This window comes from Oncorhynchus mykiss, chromosome 9 (assembly GCF_013265735.2).
Source record: "Oncorhynchus mykiss isolate Arlee chromosome 9, USDA_OmykA_1.1, whole genome shotgun sequence".
NCBI classification, from domain to species: domain Eukaryota; kingdom Metazoa; phylum Chordata; class Actinopteri; order Salmoniformes; family Salmonidae; genus Oncorhynchus; species Oncorhynchus mykiss.
In genome coordinates, this window is record NC_048573.1 from 67,258,685 (window position 1) to 67,278,305 (window position 19,621).

General features: G+C 43.2%; 2 protein-coding genes across 2 annotated transcripts; one reads left to right on the plus strand and one right to left on the minus strand.

The window, feature by feature from the left end:
- Window positions 1-10: 10 nt before the first annotated feature.
- On the minus strand, window positions 11-4,791 carry LOC110532721 (N-alpha-acetyltransferase 10). Its single transcript, XM_021616828.2, has 8 exons — window positions 4,552-4,791; window positions 2,491-2,589; window positions 2,228-2,286; window positions 2,098-2,143; window positions 1,784-1,899; window positions 1,441-1,485; window positions 1,034-1,118; window positions 11-883 (listed from the first exon to the last, which is right to left on the minus strand). Exons 1-8 carry the CDS (start codon window positions 4,570-4,572, stop codon window positions 698-700), a joined length of 657 nt encoding a protein of 218 aa, XP_021472503.1. The 5' UTR covers window positions 4,573-4,791; the 3' UTR covers window positions 11-697.
- An 88-nt stretch (window positions 4,792-4,879) lies between these two features.
- On the plus strand, window positions 4,880-19,619 carry LOC110532722 (ceramide kinase). Its single transcript, XM_036988778.1, has 13 exons — window positions 4,880-5,674; window positions 6,760-6,858; window positions 7,033-7,170; window positions 7,426-7,554; window positions 7,915-7,978; window positions 8,217-8,356; window positions 8,572-8,646; window positions 9,809-9,961; window positions 15,614-15,719; window positions 16,583-16,686; window positions 16,927-17,123; window positions 17,736-18,037; window positions 18,360-19,619. The coding sequence occupies exons 1-13, from the start codon at window positions 5,551-5,553 to the stop codon at window positions 18,430-18,432; spliced, it is 1,704 nt and encodes a 567-aa protein (XP_036844673.1). The 5' UTR covers window positions 4,880-5,550; the 3' UTR covers window positions 18,433-19,619.
- Window positions 19,620-19,621: the final 2 nt, after the last annotated feature.

The following is a 19,621-nucleotide window of genomic DNA, read 5'->3' on the forward strand; positions in this document are numbered from 1 at the left end:
AATACACTACAAAATGTATTACTTGAAACTTTTATTTTGAAGAATACTTAACAGACCTGATTTAGACACATCCAAAAACACTGGTTATGATTTCATGGGTGGGGTGGCCGACGATGAAGTACTAGTGACAACATCAAATATATATATATTTTTTAAACTTATGGAACCAGTCGTGAATTTTAGCTCAAAATCCATTTTCATTCCAGTTCCAAAAACATTCCTTTCAACCAATTCTCAATTTGCTTTGTTTGTCACTAATGACAACAGAGAAAGTTATGGGGGAAAAAAACTATTACTGTACGGTGTATGCTCTAAAAGGTAAAATATATTACTGTACAGTGTAAAGTAAAATATATATTACGGTGCGGTGTACACCGTAAAGATAATATATTACTGTAGAGTGTACACTGTAAAGGTCAAATATATTACTGTATGGTGAACACAGTAATAGTAAAATATACTACTGTATGGTGTACGCTGTAAAGGTATAATATATTACTCTGTGTACACTGAAGGTCAAATATGTTCCTGTACGGTGTGAAGGTAAAATATGCAAAGTAACTGAGGTGAATAGTTGAAGATGAACACCGGGTGAAGACTGAAGTCAAATCTGTTTTTTCCTATTTGGAAAGAGATAAAAAGTGTAATAAGTAACTTTCATGGTGAAATTTAAAAATGGCTACTAAAGAGGTCAGAGTCATTGTGAATCAGAGGATGAATCTTTGACGTCTGTGCTCTCTGTTGCTTCGCTAACTTCACTGAGTTCTTTGCTCTCTCCGCCACTGTCCCTCTCTCCCTCTTTCTCCTGGTCACCGGGTGTGGTCGTAGCAGTAAGGGTCTCCTGACCCAGTGCCTTCACTCCTGGCTTCCTCAACTGTGGGACCTATAGACAGAAAAGACTGCAGTGTGTGGGGGTGTCTCTCTTAATGGTTTGGTGAAAGGTTGACCTTACCCTTACGGCAGAGAGGATCCAATGTATTCAAAACACTATCAAGCCATGCTGCTGGAAAGAAGGATAGGAGTTAAAACTCACCTCATCAGCCATGTGAGCTAGGTCTCTCTTCATGGCATAGGCATCCTCCCCATCTGCATAGTACTTGGGCTCTATTTCACTAATCCTATGGAGATGAATGAAAATGATTAGAATGTGAGTGGGGAATAGGATCAACACATTATACATGGACATTGATTGCGATTGTAGCACTGCAAACAATCCCTGGTTAAATAAGGGAAAAATAAATCAAATAAACAACCTCTGGATACATTTGAATTCTGCAGCAGAGACCATCATTTGGATGTATCAGTAGGGAATATGACTCCACAGTTCCCGAGACAACCTCACTTTGACTACGAGGCTGACAAGCAACGTCTACCTTTACATAAGCACTTGCTTTAGGAGGGTTCGTTTAAACAAGTTAGGAGGAGCTTCATGTTACTTACTGGAATTTCAGTGTGTTGGAGTACAGGTGCAAGGCTGCTCGGTTACTGCAGTAGGAGAACATGAAATGGATGCAATTCAAGTGCTTTGTGAACCAAAAAACTACAGATACAGATCAACAGGATAAAAACACACAAGTCACATTAAGAATGGTCTGAAAAACAATGTCTCACTGTATTCAAATTATTTAGTCTATACTTCTCTTGACAACAGGAGAGTGATGCGTATTTAGCATTCCATTACAACAACTAATCTGGAAATTCTTATCGAAGAGCAATATACAAATGACTACAAATGGAACCATCTTACTGAAGTCCAACACAGACATCCAGCACACTGCACTACCTTTTCCGGACATGAAGTGAGACATATTTGGCGTTGAAGTTTTCAATCATAGCTCGGCTGGCTTGGTCCATCAGCTTCTGAGCCAGACCCAGACGTCTGTGTGAGCGCTTGACAGCCTGAGAGACGGACAGACACAATCCAAACATTTGTTAACAATCCTTCCTGTCACTTAACAACCACAACCACTAAACAACCTGACAAGTGCTGCAGATGAGAGGTCCCCTCGTCCTTCTCCAAGCTCCTCCATAGCCTACTGCCTATCCCATGTTGAAGCTACAAAGCACTACAATGAACAGTACAGAACCAAGACTCACCAGGGATGTGATGTGACCATGGGGGACATCATCTGGATCCTCCTCCCTGCATGCCACACAAAGAGTGAGAGCTTGATAGACACTGATAAACAATGGCATGAGATAAGCTCTGTAGTTCAGGTATACTCACATCTTGGCCAAAACATATCCCACTATTTTGCCATTTTCATCCTCAGCGATGTAGGAGAGCTGAAAGACGAACAAAAAGGTGATAGATTAGATGCACAGACATCTAGTAACAACTAGCTAGACCTAAATCAAATGTTTCTCATTCCTCTTGATGAGTTAGATTACATTTTTGACTGATTGAATGCAAGAACAATGACTTGACTCAAGTGATATGAATGAAGTGGCGATGGAGATGTGTGATGATGAAGAGGAAGCCATATTAACCTGTGGCCAGGACAGTCCATGGTAGAAATAGTATTTCATCTGGTAGTTCTCTGGGAGACACAGTAGATTGCAGTGCTGCATGTTCATAAGGTCCTCCGGCTGAGAAAACAGAACAAGACATGTCAATGGTTTGGACACTGATTGAAACAATGGCACTCCTACACGTGAGAAAAGGTACAACTAGAAGAGATGTCACGTCTGGACACGGATTCAATCCAAAAGTCACAAAATTTACTAGCTAGCTAACGAGCGGGGAATAGGATCAACACATTATACATGGACATTGATTGCGATTGTAGCACTGCAAACAATCCCTGGTTAAATAAGGGAAAAATAAATCAAATAAACAACCTCTGGATACATTTGAATTCTGCAGCAGAGACCATCATTTGGATGTATCAGTAGGGAATATGACTCCACAGTTCCCGTTCTGTTTTCTCAACCCCGCCCTGTGCAACTGGGTACTGGACTTCCTAACGGACCACCCCTGTGAGGTGAGTGTAGGTAACAACATCTCCACCACGCTGATCCTCAACACTGGGGCCCCACAAGGGTGCGTTCTGAGCCCTCTCCTGTACTCCCTGTTCACCCACGACTGCGTGGCCATGCACGCCTCCAAATCAATCATCAAGTGTGCGGACGACACTACAGTGGTAGGCTTGATTACCAACAACGACGAGACGGCCTACAGGGAGGAGGTGAGTGCCCTCGGAGTGTGGTGTCAGGAAAATAACCTCACACTCAACATCAACAAAACAAAGGAGATGATTGTTCAGGAAACAGCAGAGGAAGCACCCCCCTATCCACATCGACGGGACAGAAGTGGAGAGGATAGTAAGTTAAGTTCCTCGGCGTACACATCACAGACAAACTGAATTGGCCTATCCACACAGACAGCGGCGTGAAGAAGGCGCAGCAGCGCCTCTTCAACCTCAGGAGGCTGAAGAAATTCGGCTTGTCACCAAAAGCACTCACAAACGTCTACAGATGCACAATCGAGAGCATCCTGTCGGGCTGTATCACCGCCTTGTACGACAACTGCTCCGCCCACAACCGTAAGGCTCTCCAGAGGTTAGGGAGGTCTGCACAACGCATCACCGGAGGCAAACCACCTGCCCTCCAGGACACCTCCACCACCCGATGTCACAGGAAGGACATAAAGATCATCAAGGACAACAACCACCAGAGCCACTGCCTGTTCACCCCGCTATCATCCAGAAGGCGAGGTCAGTACAGTTGCATCAAAGCTGGGACCGAGAGACTGAAAAACAGCTTCTATCTCAAGGCCATCAGACTATTAAACAGCCACCACTAACATTGAGTGGCTGCTGCCAACACACTGACTCAACTCCAGCCACTTTAATAATGGAAATGGATGTAAAAATATATCACTAGCCATTTTAAATAATGCTACTTAATATAATGTTTACATTACTCATCTCATATGTATATACTGTACTCTATATCATCTACTGCATCTTTATGTAATACATGTATCACTAGCCACTTTAAACTATGCTACTTAATATAATGTTTACATAACATTCATTACTCATCTCATATGTATATACTGTACTCGATACCATCTACTGCATCTTGCCTATGCCGTTCTGTACCATCACTCATTCATATATCTTTATGTACATATTCTTTATCCCTTTACACTTGTGTGTATAAGGTAGTAGTTTTGGAATTGTTAGATTACTCGGTTATTGCTGCATTGTCAGAACTAGAAGTACAAGCATTTCGCTACACTCGCATTAACATCTGCTAACCATGTGTATGTGACAAATAAAATTTGATTTGATTTTTGATTTGAACGGAACTACACTTGAAGTTGAACTAGTTACTCTTGTTCACTGTGTATCCAGCTAGCTACCATAGTAGCAATCCATTTACGTAATAGCTAAATAAGCTAGCAGCAGTTTGACTTGACAAGCAAACGTGGAGCTATCACAAAGCCTTGCATTGTTATTATTAGGGATGGGTGGCTAGGTAGCTGGGTACCGTTTGTTAGCAAGCTAACACAGTGTTGCATGGTCGACTCGGCGGCTCACTTACCCTCGCGTTGCGAATATTCATGCTTTCTTCGACCGTCACAATTTCAGATGAGGAAATGTATAAATGATGGAACCAAAGTGTTTTATTAACTCCTAACGTTGTCTATATATTATGTTTCAGATATGTTAGCTAGCTAAATTTAAGGGGAAGCATGCGATAAACCGGAAGGGGTTCAGAGGTGAGTCCCGCATCTAGTTGCGTGGGATTGGACTGGCTACGGCAGAAATAATGAAATAGAACCTCCAACACCCAATGTGGACAGGAAAGCATTTTGACGGACATATCAGAGAAGGCACACTTGATTAGTTTGCTCGGTGCGCCGGGACAACTGTGTTACCTGGCTCACGCAGGATGAGCTACCATAAATCAAGTGCACCTATAGTCCACACAGTATTACGTTGATATTTTTTTAATGGTAATTTAAGTCAACATGATTAGGCAACTTCTCAGTTCAATTCAAGTTCATTCAGTTTAGTCTATAAAGAGTAGAGTTGGCCAAAAAAACTAAACAGGCTTTTGAAATGTAAGATATTTCATACAGAGCAGTTCAAAGAGTCAAAGGAATCCAATATTTTGGCATGACAGGATCTTATGCTAATGACCTGCAACGTGAGTAGTAGCAGCCAATCAGAGAGTAGCATGCAAATATTAACGACAGGTGGGAGAGGGATATAAGGAAACCAAAATATTTTTAGAGATGAAGCCTATCTGTCACTGACAAGCGCGTTAACCTAAAGACAGGGACTTTACAGATACAAAAAAGTTTCTCATTAATCTTATCAGACCTTTATGGTATTTAAACAACCCTTTAAGATATTGTTTTCAGAGTGGAGCTTGTATCTGGAGAGTGTATAATTTTAATATGCGGTAATATTGAATTATTTGAATCATTTCTAAAATAAATTGTTCTTCGGTTGCCTACATTCTTCTGTGATAGTGAGATAGAGAACTACAATCCTGTCTATCTATACTATAGACGTTTGTAGAGATACATATAGTATGGATGTAGATCTAGTACAGTTGGAGTCCAGTCTATGGATTGGTAAGAAACGTTACCGGGCAGCCCTTACCGAATGGCACCTCAACTGGACTGAGCTCGATAAGAAGAACCGTGACAAGACCGGTGAGTCCTTTGTATAATTTTATCCATCACTTTCGCCGTGCATGGCATCTCATTCTAATTGTAGACATTTCATTATATACATTACTTTTAAATACACTTTGATGTAGGCTCATATAGGATTGAGATAGGATTTTATCTTAAGTTGCCTAGTAATAACTGCATAACAATCTCATTCACTCTTAGAATAGAGTAAACAAAAAGAAGACTTGACTAGCCTCATATGGTAATCCTTCAATCACACTGGCATCACACAGCATGCATGTTGTTTTGAGTAGAGTGAATGTGTGCTATGTATCACTAATAGAAAGTCACCAAACCTGTCTTGGAGTGGAAACTGATGTAAATAGGCTACATGCTAGTGGTAAAATGAAATGAAATTCTATCCATTCTGTAAAATTAGTAGGCTAGTAATTAGTGTGTGTTTCAGAGAAATTGGTATAAAAAATAAAATATATATTATAGGTACTCTGTATTTCACTCATGAAGAATGTCCCTTTTCCTGTAAAGGTGAACAACAAGTTATACAGCACTAACATGAAACACTAGAAAACACACACACACACACACACACACACACACACACACACACACACACACACTATCCAATGTGTCCTTTAATTAATAGCCACATGAGCTCAATATAAGCAAAATATTTACCAGTGTGTGTGTGTGTGTGTGCGAGCGCGCGTAGCCTCGTTAACACCTTGCTATAACATGTGAGTTTGGTGAGCTGATCAATATGACCCAATCACTATCTGACTGACTAAGGTTTGTCGCATCTACACATTGTATTAAAATGTGTCTCTTACATGTCCACTGTGTCCGCATTGTGACCATATTAGATGGTTCCTCCCTGTATGCAATCTGTTGATTGATATCCAGACAAAATGTGTGCCTAACTACCTCTGGAGGTGGTAAGGAAGATCAGATCACAATGTGTCTTTTAATCATCTACGTCTGTCTAAAAATGTGAGCACAATCAGAATGTGGACAAGATCAGGACAACGGACGCATGTTATCACCAGGTATAAGCAGGGCTTATGTAATACAAGTTTCAATGTCATACTGTGCCTGTGGGATCCTAGTTTCAGTACCAGTGTCGGAGATTGTTGCTGTGGAGGAGGGGCATGTGGAGGTTCTGCCCCAGAGGTCAGTTTCTGAAGACACAGACAGAGACTTCACAGGTGAGTTATGTTACTGCCCCAAGGTCAGGCACACAGTCTCTGGTAACAGACACAGCAAGATATTTAGTTCTGGGAGCCGAGATTAGACACAACACAAAATCAAACAAAAGCAATTTCCTGGTGTCCCTCCCTCCCTCCTTCTCTCCCCCTCCCTCCCTGTGTCCTGTTTTGCAGTGTTCTATGTGAAGCGTAGCAGCAATGGTAGTTCCTATGGGTTGCTATGGCGCCTGGGCAGGACCCAGTTCAGCTGTCCCAGCAGGGACCTCAGAGACCAATGGATGACCCAGCTGAGGATTGCCCTCAAAACACACAGTAAGGATAACTTCACTTGTCCTGAGATAAGATTTATGATAAGATTAAATGTATATATCCTGTTAGGGTCAAAAGGCAATGCAAGAACACATCCTCCAGTATTGTTTTTAGAATACTTTTTTTAAATCACAAAAGTAGTGCAATTCTAACCCCCCCCCCCCCCCCCCCCCCCGCCTGTTTTCCATGGATCCACTCTGCCTCCACTCTTCTTTTGATATGCTCTTTTGTTCGGTCTATCCTCCTCTCCTCTCTCAGGCCCCTCTCGTCCTCACAGGTTGTTGGTGTTCATCAACCCGTTCGGAGGAAAGAAACAAGGGAGGGAGATCTATCACTCTCTAGTGGCCCCACTATTTGAGCTGGCAGGGGTCAGCTCTCATGTTTTAGGTGAGACCCGTGTGAAACAATAGTGATGCAGAAAATCCTGTGACTTATTGACAAACCGATAGAACTGGTAGTTAAGTTTGTTTCGGGGTTTGTCAGTAGCAGGCTAATTATCATTGTGTGGTGATTATGCTCATAAATACATGGTCTATTGCTATATAATAACATGGTCTATTGCTGTATTATGACATGGTCTATTGCTGTATTATAACATGGTCTATTGCTGTATTATAACATGGTATATTGCTGTATTATAACATGGTCTATTGCTGTATTATAACATGGTCTATTGCTGTATTATAACATGGTATATTGCTGTATTTCTAATAGTAAAACCAATTCTGCTTTGTTTTTGTCATTCAGTGACAGAGCGGGCCAACCAGGCGAGAGACCACATACTGAAGAAAGACCTGACTGGTTTCGATGGGTATGTCAGACATTTCAATGTTGTCATGTTAACAGCAACACTATGGCTGCCAATCACGAAATGCTATCCTATTCACCCCTTTTGATGAGGGCTCTGGTCAAAAGTAGTAACGCCCTTAGGACTCTGTTCAAAAGAAGTGCACTATATAGGGAGTATTGAGTAGTGCATTACATTTCAGGTTTAGCCTGGGATTGGGTTTCACCACATCACTGTTTGTTTATGTTTGTCCCTACCTCAGTGTGGTATGTGTGGGCGGGGATGGAATGTTCAGTGAGCTGCTGCATGGTGTGATTGGCCGAACACAGCAGGAGGCGGGGTTATCGGAGCATGACCCCTCCCTACAGTCATGTGACCTTCACATTGGCATCATTCCTGCAGGTGAGAGACATCATTGATAAAGAATGAAATGCATTTGGTTGATCTCAGAAGTCCTTCCGCAAAGAAAGTGAACTTTCTCTGATGTGCTCTTCGCGCCCTTCTGAAATTTTGAGGAGGGAGGAGACAAGGAATCGAGAAAACACTTAAAGATTCACCCTGACTATATAGTTGCATCTGATATGAGACTTATATGAGTCTGTGTGTTCTCTCCTCAGGCTCCACAGACTGCGTGTGTTTTGCCACTGTGGGAGTCAATGACCCAGTGACCTCTGCACTGCACATTATCATTGGTGAGACATGAATATAAATTAAAAACACATTTAATAACAAATAACACATTTTAGATTACATTATACTTGACTTTGTTATCTTGTGTAGCTTAAACTCATATTTAGCCAATATCTTTAGCCACTGAGGAAGCAGGTAGCCTAGTGTTTAATCATTGAGCCAGTATACCACCCACCACTGCGACCTGTATGTTCAAGTTGGCTGGCCCTTGCTACATATTCGTCGCCAGACCCATTGGCTACAGGTCATCTATAAGTCTATGCTAGGTAAAGCTCTGCCTTATCTCAGCTCACTGGTCACGATAACAACACCCACCCGTAGCATGCGCTCCAGCAGGTATATTTCATTGGTCATCCCCAAAGCCAACACCTCCTTTGGTTGCCTTTCCTTCCAGTTCTCTGCTGCCAGTGACTGGAACGAATTGAAAAAAAAAAATGGCCGAAGCTGGAGACTTACATTTCCCTCACTGAGCAGCTAACCGATCGCTGCAGCTGTACATAGTCCATCTGTAAATAGCCCACCCAATCTACCTACCTCATCCCCATATTGTTTTTATTTACTTTGCTGCTCTTTTGCACACCAGTATCACTACTTGCACACCATCATCTGATCATCTATCACTCCAGTGTTAATCTGCTAAATTGTAATTACTTTGCTACTATGGCCTATTTATTGCCTTACCACCTCATGCCATTTGCACAGACTGTATATATACTTTCTTTTTTTTCTATTGTGTTATTGACTGTACACTTGTTTATTCCATATGTAACTCTGTGTTGTTGTTTCTGTCGCACTACTTTGCTTTATCTTGGCCAGGTCACAGTTGTAAATGAGAACTTGTTCTCAACTAGCTTACCTGGTTAAATAAAGGTGAAATAAAACATTTTAAGTAACCGGGAGGTTGCAGGTTCGAGTCCCTGAGCAGACTAGTTGAAAAATCTATCGATGTGCCCATAAGAAAGGTACTTAACCTTAATTGCTCCTGTTAGTCGCACTGCATAAGATGTGAAAAGCATCAATTTAGAGGAGCCACAAGCAGCAACTTTAGTCATAAGCAGCATCATTATTAAACAAGGGCAGAATTGTGACGTTAATGTCAATATTCAAAATCATGATCTAAATCATGATCTACCTTGTCCTCCACATTCCGACACCCCATTGCAGGAGACTCTCAGCCTCTGGACGTGTGTTCCGTCCACCACCGCTCGTCTCTGGTGCGTTACTCTGTGTCTCTGGTAGGATACGGGTTCTATGGAGACGTGCTGGCTGAAAGTGAGAGACACCGCTGGATGGGGCCTCTCCGATATGACTATTCAGGTATGGAACGAAAAATTCAAGCAATCATAGACGAGAAGGTGTGCATTATTGTGATTATTGGCATAATGTGATGCAGTCACTATGTATGAGGCGATGCTGAGTGCCATCAGCTTCACATGGTCTAATATTGCAGACATACAGTACCAGTCAAACGTTTGGACACAGCTACTCATTCAAGGGTTTTTCTTATTAATTGTTTTATTACTACATTTACTATATTGTAGAATAATAGTGAAGACATCAAAACTATGAAATAACACATATGAAATCATGTAGTAACCAAAAATGTGTTAAACAAATAAAAATATATTTTAGATTTGAGATTCTTCAAAGTAGCCATGTACATATGTACGTTCATTTATATAAAGTGACTATGCATATACAATAAACAGAGAGTAGCAGCAGCGTTAAAGAGGGGCTGGGGGGGGGGCACACAAAGCAAATAGTCAGGGTAGCCATTTGATTACCTGTTCAGGAGTCTTATGGCTTGAGGGTAAAAACTGTTGAGAAGCCTTTTTGTCCTAGACTTGGCACTCCGGTACCGCTTGCCATGTGGTAGTAGAGAGAACAGTTTATGACTGGGTTGGCTGGGGTCTTTGACAATTTTTAGGGCCTTCCTCTGACACCGCCTGGCGTAGAGGTCCTGGATGGCAGGCAGCTTAGCCCCAGTGATGTAATGGGCCGTACGCACTACCCTCTGTAGTGCCTTGTGGTCGGAGGCCGAGCAATTTCCGTACCAGGCAGTGATGCAACCAGTCAGGATGCTCTCGATGTTGCAGCTGTAGAACCTTTTGAGGATCTCCAGACCCATGCCAAATCTTTTTCGTTTCTTGGGGGGTAAGAGGCTTTGTCATGCCCTCTTCACGACTGTCTTGGTGTATTTGGACCATTCTAGTTTGTTGGTGATGTAGATACCAAGGAACTTGAAGCTCTCAACCTGCTCCACTACAGCCCTGTCGATGAGAATGGGGGCGTGTCCTCCTTTTCCTGCAGTCCACAATCATCTTCTTAGTCTTGGTTACGTTGAGGGATAGGTTGTTATTCTGGCACCACCCGGCCAGGTCTCTGACCTCCTCCCTATAGGCTGTCTCGTCGTTGTCAGTGATCAGGCCTACCACTGTTGTGTCGTCTGCAAACGTAATGATGGTGTTGGAGTTGTGCCTGGCCATGCAGTCGTGGGTGAACAGGGAGAACAGGAGGGGACTGAGCATGCACCCCTGGGGGTCTCCAGTGTTGAAGCTGGTTGAGAGAATGCCAAGAGTGTGCAAAGCTGTCATCAAGACATAGGTTGGCTACTTTGAAGAATCTAAAATCTAAAATCTATTTTGATTTGTTTAACTTTTTTGGTTACTACATGATTCTGTGTTATTTCATAGTTTTGATGTCTTCATTATTATTCTACAATGTAGAAAATCCTCGTCTTTACTTGTTACAGAGAGGAACTAATACATACGTACTAGCACATGCTCCTCTAAAAATAAAGAAAACCCTTGAATGAGTAGGTGTGTCCAAACTTTTGACTGGTACTGTATATACAGTGGGGCAAAAAAGTATTTAGCCAGCCACCAATTGTGCAAGTTCTCCCACTTAAAAAGACGAGAAAGGCCTGTAATTTTCATCACAGGTCACTTCAACTATGACAGGCAAAATTAGAAAAAAAAATCCAGAAAATCACATTGTAGGATTTTTAATGAAATTATTTGCAAATTATGGTTGAAAATAAGTATTTGGTCACCTACAAACAAGCAAGATTTCTGGCTCTCACAGACCTGTAATTTCTTCTTTAAGAGGCTCCTCTGTCCTCCACTCGTTATCTGTTTTAATGGCACCTGTTTGAACTTGTTATCAGTATAAAAGACACCTGTCCACAACCTCAAACAGTCACACTCCAAACTCCACTATGGCCAAAACCAAAGAGCTGTCAAAGGACACCAGAATCAAAATTGTAGACCTGCACCAGGCTGGGAAGACTGAATCTGCAATAGGTAAGCAGCTTGGTTTGAAGAAATCAACTGTGGGAGCAATTATTAGGAAATGGAAGACATACAAGACCACTGATAATCTCCCTTGATCTGGGGCTCCACGCAAGATCTCACCCCGTGGGGTCAAAATGATCACAAGAACAGTGAGCAAAAATCCCAGAACCACACGGGGGGACCTAGTGAATGACCTGCAGAGAGCTGGGACCAAAGTAACAAAGCCTACCATCAGTAACACACTACGCCGCCAGGGACTCAAATCCTGCAGTGCCAGACGTGTCCCCCTGCTTAAGCCAGTACATGTCCAGGCCCGTCTGAAGTTTGCTAGAGAGCATTTGGATGATCCAGAAGAAGATTGGGAGAATGTCATATGGTCAGATGAAACCAAAATATAACTTTTTGGTAAAAACTCAATTCGTCGTGTTTGGAGGACAAAGAATGCTGAGTTGCATCTAAAGAACACCATACAGTGCCTTGCGAAAGTATTCGGCCCCCTTGAACTTTGCGACCTTTTGCCACATTTAAAGCTTCAAACATAAAGATATAAAACTGAATTTTTTTGTGAAGAATCAACAACAAGTGGGACACAATCATGAAGTGGAACGACATTTATTGGATATTTCAATCTTTTTTAACAAATCAAAAACTGAAAAATTGGGCGTGCAAAATTATTCAGCCCCTTTACTTTCAGTGCAGCAAACTCTCTCCAGAAGTTCAGTGAGGATCTCTGAATGATCCAATGTTGACCTAAATGACTAATGATGATAAATACAATCCACCTGTGTGTAATCAAGTCTCCGTATAAATGCACCTGCACTGTGATAGTCTCAGTGGTCCGTCAAAAGCGCAGAGAGCATCATAAAGAACAAGGAACACACCAGGCAGGTCCAAGATACTGTTGTGAAGAAGTTTAAAGCCGGATTTGGATACAAAAACATTTCCCAAGCTTTAAACATCCCAAGGAGCACTGTGCAAGCGATAATATTGAAATGGAAGGAGTATCAGACCACTGCAAATCTACCAAGACCTGGCCGTCCCTCTAAACTTTCAGCTCATACAAGGAAAAGACTGATCAGAGATGCAGCCAAGAGGCCCATGATCACTCTGGATGAACTGCAGAGATCTACAGCTGAGGTTGGAGACTCTGTCCATAGGACAACAATCAGTCGTATATTGCACAAATCTGGCCTTTATGGAAGAGTGGCAAGAAGAAAGCCATTTCTTAAAGATATCCATAAAAAGTGTTGTTTAAAGTTTGCCACAAGCCACCTGGGAGACACACCAAACATGTGGAAGAAGGTGCTCTGGTCAGATGAAACCAAAATTGAACTTTTTGGCAAAAATGCAAAACGTTATGTTTGGCGTAAAAGCAACACAGCTGAACACACCATCCCCACTGTCAAACATGGTGGTGGCAGCATCATGGTTTGGGCCTGTTTTTCTTCAGCAGGGACAGGGAAGATGGAAGAAAACCTGATGGAGTCTGCAAAAGACCTGAGACTGGGACAGAGATTTGTCTTCCAACAAGACAATGATCCAAAACATAAAGCAAAATCTACAATGGAATGGTTCAAAAATAAACATATCCAGGTGTTAGAATGGCCAAGTCAAAGTCCAGACCTGAATCCAATCGAGAATCTGTGAAAAGAACTGAAAACCGCTGTTCACAAATGCTCTCCATCCAACCTCACTGAGCTCGAGCCCTTTTCGCATGGAGTAATGGGAAAAAATGTCAGTCTCTCGATGTGCAAAACTGATAGAGACATACCCCAAGTGACTTACAGCTGTAATCGCAGCAAAAGGTGGCGCTACAAAGTATTAACTTAAGGGGGCTGAATCATTTTGCCCGCCCAATTTTTCAGTTTTTGATTTGTTAAAAAAGTTTGAAATATCCAATAAATGTCGTTCCACTTCATGATTGTGTCCCACTTGTTGTTGATTCTTCACAAAAAAATACAGTTTTATATCTTTATGTTTGAAGCCTGAAATGTGGCAAAAGGTCGCAAAGTTCAAGGGGGCCGAATACTTTCGCAAGGCACTGTACCTACTGTGAAGCATGGGGGTGGAAACATCATGCTTTGGGGCTGTTTTTCTGCAAAGGGACCAGGACGACTGAACCGTGTAAAGGAAAAATTGAATGGGGCCATGTATCGTGAGATTTTGAGTGAAAACCTCCTTCCATCAGCAAGGGCATTGAAGATGAAACGTGGCTTGGTCTTTCAGCATGACAATGATCCCAAGCACACCGCCCGGGCAACAAAGTAGTGGCTTCGTAAGAAGCATTTCAAGGTCCTGGAGTGGCCTAGCCAGTCTCCAGATCTCAACCCAATAGAAAATCTTTGGAGGGAGTTGAAAGTCTGTGTTGCCCAGCAACAGCGCCAAAACATCACTGCTCTAGAGGAGATCTGCATGGAGGAATTGCAGAAGACTTACAGAAAACGTTTGACCTCAGTCATTGACAACAAAGGGTATATAACAAAGCATTGAGATAAACTTTTGTTATACTTATTTTCCACCATAATTTGCAAATAAATTCATAAAAAATCCTACAATGTGATTTTCTGGATTTTTTCCCCTCATTTTGTCTGTCATAGTTGAAATGTACCTATGATGAAAATTACAGGCTTCTCTCATCTTTTTAAGTGGGAGAACTTGCACAATTGGTGGCTGACTAAATACTTTTTTGCCCCACTGTAGCTACACATATATCTAGAGATCTGTGAAAAAGTATTTGCCCCCTCTCAGTCATCCAGGTCCTGACTGAGGCTGAAAAGCATCCCCATCACACAGATGCCTACTGGATAACTTATTTGTATTGCTTTTAATCTTTTTAAATGAATATCATATTAACACTTTGTTCTAGGTAGCTATTTGGGTAGGGAGCTATCAAGTAAACCCAATGATAATACTTGACTGTTGGTATAAGGGTCTTACTGTGGAATGCAGTGTTTGGTTTTCACCAGGCATAATGAGATCCATGTAGTTCAAAAAGTTTTACTTTTGACTCATCTGTCCATAGAACATTCTTCCAGGAGTCTTGATGATCATCCAGGTGCTTTTTGGCAAACTTGAGTCAACTTGCTGGACGAAATGGGTCTCATTATGTCTGGCAAAAACCAAACACTGCATTCCACAGTAAGAACCTCACACCAATGGTCAGCATGGTGGTATGATGGTGTGGGGAGGCTTTGCTGCCTCAGGACCTGGATGACTTGGACCTGGGTGACACACCGTTGTGTTATTCACTACATATCACAAGCTCTAAAAAGTAAATCATGTCTATAATGACAACGTGCATAATGACAGAACATTCATATATAGTGTTGCATACCAGTTAGAGTGAGAGGTAGTGAGGATAGAGTTTCTCTGTGTTTACAGTATGAATCAGAGCCATACAGATGTAGGATCTTAATTTGTCCACCCTGTTGCAGGGTAACTTTAAACTTGTAGCTTCTGAAGTTTGTAATTTCCACTTTGACATTTCATGATTTTATTTTCCCTTCTAAAAAAATGTATCAACCCTTACAAAAATGTAAATTAATTATAATCCACATAATAATTAACATTTCCTGTTGCTGCAGGATTATTTTCCTGGTGAAGCAAATTGGCTCAAATTATGATCATAGATCTGTAGGATGGTTGCTAACCCTCCTTCCGCCCTCTCTTCCCCCAGGTGCTATGGTGTACCTGAGTAACAGGAGCTATGCAGGCCTAGTTCAGTACCTACCAGCAGACCCCCAACTCTCCAACCCCAGGGACAACACACGCTGCCTCTCTGGGTAGCAACTAACTATATATATTTCTCAGAGAATAAAAACGCTCACTCACTGCCTGGTACACTGATCCAAAACAAGGCTTACCCAGGGAAGAAAAGAAGGATGGTCCTCCTCTTTTCTTGTTACAGAGAGGAACTAATACATACGTACTAGCACATGCTCCTCTAAACGTTGTGATTGACAGTGTCTTCTTAACCACATAATGATAAGCTCAGCATTAACAACTCACTGAAGCTAACAGAGGGACTTCTGATACCATTACCTGTCTCAAATCTAAGGACCTGATAGGAACAGTTGCCCTAGATATCATCACCTCAACTGTTCCATTGGGAGAAAGTGTTCTGGCTACTTTACGTGATCAGAAGGCTATAGAGACATGACCTCAATTTCTCCTGGGGAAGAACCTCAGCCTCAGTCACTTCCTCCTGCAACAGAGACCCAGGTGTCGGGTGTAGTCCTGTATCTTAAGGAGGGCGGATTCCATGCCAACCTAGGGCAACCTGATCTGGACGAAAGGAGAGACAGCAGACTGTAGCCTACCTGGGTGAAAGACTCTACCCAATCTATTTAGTCTGACATGACTAAGAACTGCCCCCCGGTCTGTAAGGGAGGGTAAGGAACTGGGAGATGCTACGTATAAAAGGACACCGGTATCTTTGAAAGACTGTACCTGTCTTTAGTCTGTGATCGATAGCCAGCCCAAGGGTCTGTGAGGGAGAGTAAGATACACATATGGATGGAATGCATGGCTATCAGGAACAGGTGCTGTTGTTACACCACTGGAATGTATCAGTATGCTATACCTATGTCACTTGTAAAAAAAGAGCAATCATTGGTAATGTGTGTGTGTGTGTGTGGTGTTCCAGGTGCAGTGTGTGTTCTAAGAGCACAGAGAGACTGTTCCCCCACTCTCCAGATGCTAGTTCCAACTACATCTCCCACTTCAGTCAGTTCAGCAGCGACTCAGAGGGTAAGTCTATAAAAACATGCAGTCTATGCAAAAGTCTATACACATCCTATGTAACGCAATTCCATGAACCGCGCTTGGGTGAAGAGTACCTTTGCCTGAGACTGGAAGACTTATGTTAGCTCCTAGAGTTAATGACTGGGCTTTAGCTCAGTGGGCTAACTATTGTGGCATACAGGAGAACAGGGTTCAAACCCTGGTCGGTCACAGAACTTCCTCTGCTCTCTCTGCCTCGTGCTGCAGGTGATTGGGTGAGTGTGGAGGGCCGGTTCAAGGCTGTGTCCCTCACCTGTATGTCCAGCTCCTGTCCTCGCAGTCCCCTGGGCCTGTCCCCCTCAGCACATCTGGCCGATGGGACAGGTGACCTCATCATTGTACGGGACACACACCCCCTAGGGTTCCTCACCTTCCTACACAGACACACCAGCACACAGGACCAGGTAACCCTAACCCAGTGCCAGGTAACCCTAACCCAGTTCCAGGTAACCCTAACCCAGTGCCAGGTAACCCTAACCCAGTTCCAGGTAACCCTAACCCAGTTCCAGGTAACCCTAACCCAGTTCCAGGTAACCCTAACCCAGTGCCAGGTAACCCTAACCCAGTGCCAGGTAACCCTAACCCAGTGCCAGGTAACTAACCCAGTGCCAGGTAACTAACCCAGTGCCAGGTAACTAACCCGGTGCCAGGTAACTAACCCGGTGCCAGGTATCTCTAACCCAGTACCAAGTAACTAACCCAGTGCCAGGTAACTCTAACCTGGTGCCTAGGACTATGTAGGTACAACCTCCACAAGTACTGTAGCCTGGATAATAGGCCAAATTCTGAAGCCATATTGCTTGTTAGATCGCTATCGTACCATGTGGACTGGCATGCCACATAACAGTATGGAAATATCTGTAGTCTGAGAAAGACAGGAACACTTGCTGAGGGAGTAACATCTAGCTGCAGCACTAAAAGGCCTAAAAGAAACATATTGTGATGAAAGGAAAAAGTTGCTAATGTATTTGATTGATAGTTTTTCGATAGTCACTTAATGCATCTTCCCTTCTAAGTTTGACCTGCCCTTCGTGGATGTCCACCGCGTGAAGGCAGTACGTTTCTCTCTCCCACCCGGAGAAAAGGAGGATGAGGATGAAGAGAGGGAGACAGTAAATGGTGGAGGGATGGCGGAAGAGGGAGCGAGAACAAGCCGGAGCGGTTCCCAACATCACCTGGTAGAAAGAGGAGAGGAGCGAGGGATGGCGAATGACAGGAGGAAGAAAGACTTGTGTGGCCTGTGCTGCAGTAAGCCTCCTTCAGTGTCTGTGTGGAACTGTGACGGAGAAATACTTCCTCACACTGAGATCCTCTGCAGGTAAGAGACATCTTATTACATTATGGAAATCAATACTTACCTGACAGAGTTTCAGTGTACATTTAGTGCTCTGCTTCAGGCCCAACCTGAAGCCTCTAATAATATTTTCATACTATTGAGCTGAGCCTAGCTGTGCTGCTCTAGCCTGGTTATGCATTCACCATCATTGCTGAAATCGTGCTGGAAAGGAGAAATAAGGAGAAATAAAATATTTGAGCCAGCACAGGAGTTAGATGTATGACGTGTCAATGCTGCATTTTCCTACCCTGTCCTCATCTGCCTTGTTGTCCTGTCCCTCCCTCCATTCTTCCCTCCCTCCCAGGGTTCATGGTCAGCTGGTGCGTTTGTATGCCCGGGGCATGGAGGACGGATCAGCCACGCCCACCAGGAAGTGAACCGTGTTAGGGTCCATCACACTACTGACTGAGGGAGGCCGTGGTAGGGTCCGTTCACACTACTGACTGAGGGAGGCCGTGGTAGGGTCCGTTCACACTACTGACTGAGGAAGGCCGTGGTAGGGTCCGTTCACACTACTGACTGAGGGAGGCCGTGGTAGGGTCCGTTCACACTACTGACTGAGGGAGGCCGTGGTAGGGTCCGTTCACACTACTGACTGAGGGAGGCGGTGGTAGGGTCCGTTCACACTACTGACTGAGGGAGGCGGAGGTAGGGTCCTTTCACACTACTGACTGAGGGAGGCGGAGGTAGGGTCCTTTCACACTACTGACTGAGGGAGGCGGAGGTAGGGTCCGTTCACACTACTGACTGAGGGAGGCGGTGGTAGGGTCCGTTCACACTACTGACTGAGGTAGGCGGAGGTAGGGTCCGTTCACACTACTGACTGAGGGAGGCGGAGGTAGGGTCCGTTCACACTACTGACTGAGGGAGGCGGAGGTAGAGTTCGTTCACACTACTGACTGATGGAGGCAGAGGTAGGGTCCGTTCACACTACTTTCAGGTAAAAATAATGCCAGAAAAGAAAACATGATTCTAATCAATCATTCTGCCAGCTAGGACCAATGAAATGGCTCTCTCTCTGGTGTAGTTTTTTTATAGAGTGAACGGAGCCTTACTGTGATACTGAGATGTATCACAACTGAAGAAGGCTGTATTACTGTACGAACCTCATGTAGGCTCAATGACAACGTATCAGTTAGTAGGATGTCTGTGGAAAGACTTATTTTTCTGACCTGTGACTATCAACAGAGCCTTACATTTTACATACCTGATGAAATGGCTACTGTAACTAACAGTAGGGTCAACATACAAGTTAGTGGGACAACGGTCATGAATGACTTTGGAAGTAGGTGTGACTGAACGTAACACACTACCCAAAAGAGCCTTCCATTTCACTTCATCTGCTTTCTCTCTTAACCAAATCATTCCTGAATATTATAAGTCTTTAGATGGAGGTTTGAGGTAATTCAAGGAATGTACACTGAGTGTTCAAAACATTAAGAACACCTGCACTTTTCATGACAGGTGAATCCAGGTGAAGGTTATGATCCCCTTATTGATGTCACTTGTTAAATCCACTTAAAATCAGTGTAGATGAAGGGGAGGAGTCCGGTTAAAGAAGGATTT

Coding starts and splice junctions, on each gene's coding strand:
- LOC110532722 (XM_036988778.1), top strand. CDS start 5,551: ATGGATGTAGATCTAGTACAGTTGGAGTCCAGTCTATGGATTGGTAAG. Junction 6,859..7,032: donor CACAGACAGAGACTTCACAG/GTGAGTTATGTT, acceptor CCTGTTTTGCAG/TGTTCTATGTGAAGCGTAGC. Junction 18,038..18,359: donor CACACTGAGATCCTCTGCAG/GTAAGAGACATC, acceptor CCTCCCTCCCAG/GGTTCATGGTCAGCTGGTGC.
- LOC110532721 (XM_021616828.2), bottom strand. CDS start 4,572: ATGAATATTCGCAACGCGAGG. Junction 2,590..4,551: donor TGAATATTCGCAACGCGAGG/GTAAGTGAGCCG, acceptor CTGTTTTCTCAG/CCGGAGGACCTTATGAACAT. Junction 884..1,033: donor TAGCTCACATGGCTGATGAG/GTGAGTTTTAAC, acceptor TTCTGTCTATAG/GTCCCACAGTTGAGGAAGCC.